Below are 3,609 nucleotides of genomic sequence, written 5' to 3'. Positions count from 1 at the left end.
TCTATTTCCATCCTCTAATAGGGCTAGAAGTGACCATCCTTCCTCGACCAAAAGGCAGATCACTTTCTGGTTCATTTCCCTGACCAATCCAGGGCGGAAATGACTACCCTTTCTCGTCCAAAAAGTTCCTCTCTAATAGAAGACATAACCATCCTTCCCCCTATCCAGAAATCATCCCAATCATTATCTGGCTCCATTTCCCTACCCGATACAGTTGCACCAATTCCTCTAATAGAGAACATTGTCCAATTGTTAATTATGTGACCCAAAGAGATTCTAAATTACTTTTGAAACTGACTTGTAGGGCTTTACCCGTGAGGGAAGCCCTTCCAGAAATTCTCGACGGCCGTGGGCGTAACCCAGGCCGAGGAGGGGGTTTGGAAATAGTTTTCAACCAGCAATTGACGCGCCTCGGTTATTACCTCACTAGCTGCGTCATTGCCCCAAGCGCAAAGATGATTTCTTGAAGAACAACCCTTCTTGTTTTATATCTTGCTTGCCTTACGCTTCCTATCTTTCTTTCCGATGTGGGATTATACTCTTACTCCTGGTTTTTTAACACTTCTCCAGTAGGGTTTTCGATAGCCCATCAGAGTGGGACCATTAAGGATGATCAATACTCACGCAGTTAGTTTGAACGATTCTTTTGAACTTCCATGACGATGGATAGATGATAACGGGAGCTTCTTCCTTTCCTTCCTTCTGCTTCGGTTCCAGGATTCTAAAGCAAAAGCACGTCGATCTGAAATTCTTGCTGCCCAACTTCATTATTACCAGAAGATCCCTTTGGTCCTCCTCTCCTCCTGCTACGAGCTCCCCACGATTCTCGGCGGAGTTGATTCCAACATCGGTTGCCCCGCGGTCACTACTTCCTTCTGTAAGCCCTTCTTCAATCTCCCATTGCCAGATAATTCATTCCTGGATAATCAAATCGGGAAAGTATGGCGGCTTTGGGTTTGTTGGTGATCGATTGGTGGCTACTTATGCAAAATTCGGTCGTCTAGACTATGCTCTGAACTTGTTTGAAGAAATTCCTCACAAGGATTTGGTGTCATGGAATTCCATGATTTCGGTGTTTTCACAGAGAGGGAGCTTGAGAGATAACCTGAACATTTTACGTAGGATGAGATCAGAGGTCGGCTTGGGGTTCAATGAGGTGACACTCGTCTCGATCCTCCCAGCTTGTGCCGCTGCCCAAGCTTTAGACGCTGGCGAATGCATCCATGGTTACGCTGTGAAAACGGGGTTTTGTATAGAGACTAAGGTTGTGAACTCCCTCATTAACATGTATGGGAAATGCGGTTCTGTGGATGCAGCTTGTCGTTTGTTTCAGGCAATGCCCTTGAAGACTTTAGTTTCGTGGAATACGATGGTTATGATTCACGCTCAAAGTGGATTTGTTGAGGGTGCGATCGATCTCTTCAATTCAATGAGAAGAGCTAGCATCAAGCCCGATCGAGTTACCATCATGACCTTGCTTCAATCTTGTGCGGATTTAGCTGCAGAGAGAACAGCAAAGGCCATTCATGGCTGCATCATGAATTCGGGGTTCAATTCAGATGTGGCCATTGCTACTGCTCTTATAATTGCGTACGCAAAATCAGGGGGATTGGATGCTTTTCATGACGTTTTCCATGAGCTTAAAAACCCAGATATGATAGCTTGGACCGCCATGCTTGCAGGCTATGCCACACATGGTCATGGAAAAGAAACAATCACTATCTTCAATCTCATGGTTAAGGAAGGATTGGAGCCTGATCATGTGACCTTCACACACGTCTTGAGCGCTTGTAGTCACTCAGGCCTAGTCGTAGAGGGCAAGAAATATTTTGAGGTTATGTCAAATGTTTATGGAGTGGAGCCAAGGGTGGATCATTATTCATGCATGGTTGATCTACTTGGTCGGTCTGGGCTTTTAGAAGAAGCGCTTGAGCTAATTCAGAGTATGCCCATCAAGCCAAATGCTGCTGTTTGGGGGGCATTGCTGGGTGCTTGTAGGATCCACAATAACATTGAACTTGGGAAAGAAGTTGCAGAGAGATTGTTTGAAAGTGATCCATTAGACCCCAGGAACTATATCATCCTATCAAATATGTATTCTGCAGCAGGTTTATGGGCAGATGCCTCTAGGATCAGGGCTTTAATGAAGGACAGAGGACTCAAAAAGAGCCCTGGGTGCAGCTTCATCGAACATGGAAACAAAGTCCACCGATTCGTAGTGGATGATCGGTCTCATCCAGAGTCTGAGAAGATACATGCTAGGTTAGAAGAACTTATTGAGAAGATGCGTCGAATTGGTTTTGTTCCTAAGACAGAATTTGTTCTACATAATGTTGATGAGGAAGTGAAAGAGGGTATGATCAACAAACATAGTGAGAAGCTAGCAATTGCATTTGGGCTTCTGGTGAAGGGTGAGGGAATGCCTATAATGATAACTAAGAACCTTAGAATCTGTGGGGATTGTCACAGTGCTGCAAAGTTCATGTCGTTGATAGAGAATCGTATAATTGTCATTCGAGATTCAAAACGATTCCACCATTTCGCCAATGGATTGTGCTCCTGTGGAGATTATTGGTAACCCTCATTCTGCTTCTTGAGCTCTGATTATTTACAAAAGCTGTCAAATGTAATTTTGTTTAACAAACTACAATCTCCCATTTCTTTCACTCCAAAGTCCAAACCTACTTGACTGAAGAAAAAACAAAGCCTGATTAAACTGATGCATATTTTACATTTAAAGATAAAGTACCTCCCATTGAAGCTCTCCAAATTGAAAATGAGAAATACTGGGAACAAGGTCAGAACAACCCATCTGGACATCTCCTATTTTCTCCATTTACAGCTGTCAACAGAGAGCACAGTTATCTTTTCCTCTTTTTTTTCTTTCTACTCGTCCTACTAAGTAGGAGCTCTAAGATGGTTGGCCTAACACTAACCATTTGACAAAATCCCTCTAACAAGATCCGATTGTTTCAAAGTCTGGCCTCCCTCTAGGATTCTTCTTAACCATTCAATATTGGGAAAGATCCTTCATCAAAAAGGAGAAAAATATATATGTTGGAAGGGTGTCAATCGATTCAATTTTTGGTTTTTGCGTTCGATTTTAGTACAATTGATTGTACAATATTTACCTTTACCAACAAAACTTCAAAAGCTAAAACCGACTGAATAATTCGTTCGGTTCGGTTCGGTTCAGTTCTTGTTTGATTTCATTCAACTCATACATGGTGTCGATAATTCAGTTTAAATTGGGTTTAACATACCGAAACAAATGAAATTGGAAAGGAAAATACAATTTCACGATGATGGGAGGCTCACATTGTCAAATATACCTTCTAACCTTTTTACACAATTAAACAAGAAACCCTTAATAGGTAGTTTCACACAACCCAACAAAGACACATGGTTTGGTCTGGTTTATACTTTATTTGGTTCATTTCTGTTCGAATCGGTGTTTTCTAAGCTAAATTGAACCAAAGCGCAGAAAATTAAAATTTCATTTTACAAAATCAAATCTGAACCAAAGGTTTTTGGTTCACTTCAGTTTTAAACAATCGATTTCGTTTTTGGTTTGGATTCTAAATTGACACCCTTATACCAAAATCCATT

At 41.7% G+C, this 3,609-nt stretch overlaps 1 protein-coding gene and 1 non-coding gene across 2 annotated transcripts; one reads left to right on the top strand and one right to left on the bottom strand.

The window, feature by feature from the left end:
• Positions 1 to 304: 304 nt before the first annotated feature.
• On the bottom strand, positions 305 to 457 carry LOC122660634. The gene has a single exon (XR_006332741.1). It is a non-coding gene; the product is annotated as a U4 spliceosomal RNA (small nuclear RNA).
• A 173-nt stretch (positions 458 to 630) lies between these two features.
• On the top strand, positions 631 to 2,640 carry LOC122657462 (pentatricopeptide repeat-containing protein At5g40410, mitochondrial-like). Its single transcript, XM_043852169.1, has one exon. It carries the CDS (start codon positions 671 to 673, stop codon positions 2,576 to 2,578), a length of 1,908 nt encoding a protein of 635 aa, XP_043708104.1. The 5' UTR covers positions 631 to 670; the 3' UTR covers positions 2,579 to 2,640.
• The last annotated feature ends 969 nt before the right edge of the window (positions 2,641 to 3,609 follow it).

The sequence above is a fragment of the Telopea speciosissima genome, chromosome 4, assembly GCF_018873765.1.
Source record: "Telopea speciosissima isolate NSW1024214 ecotype Mountain lineage chromosome 4, Tspe_v1, whole genome shotgun sequence".
In the NCBI taxonomy this organism is placed as follows: domain Eukaryota; kingdom Viridiplantae; phylum Streptophyta; class Magnoliopsida; order Proteales; family Proteaceae; genus Telopea; species Telopea speciosissima.
Note: the sequence above shows the minus strand (reverse complement) of the source record. Positions and strands in the feature narration are given on the sequence as shown.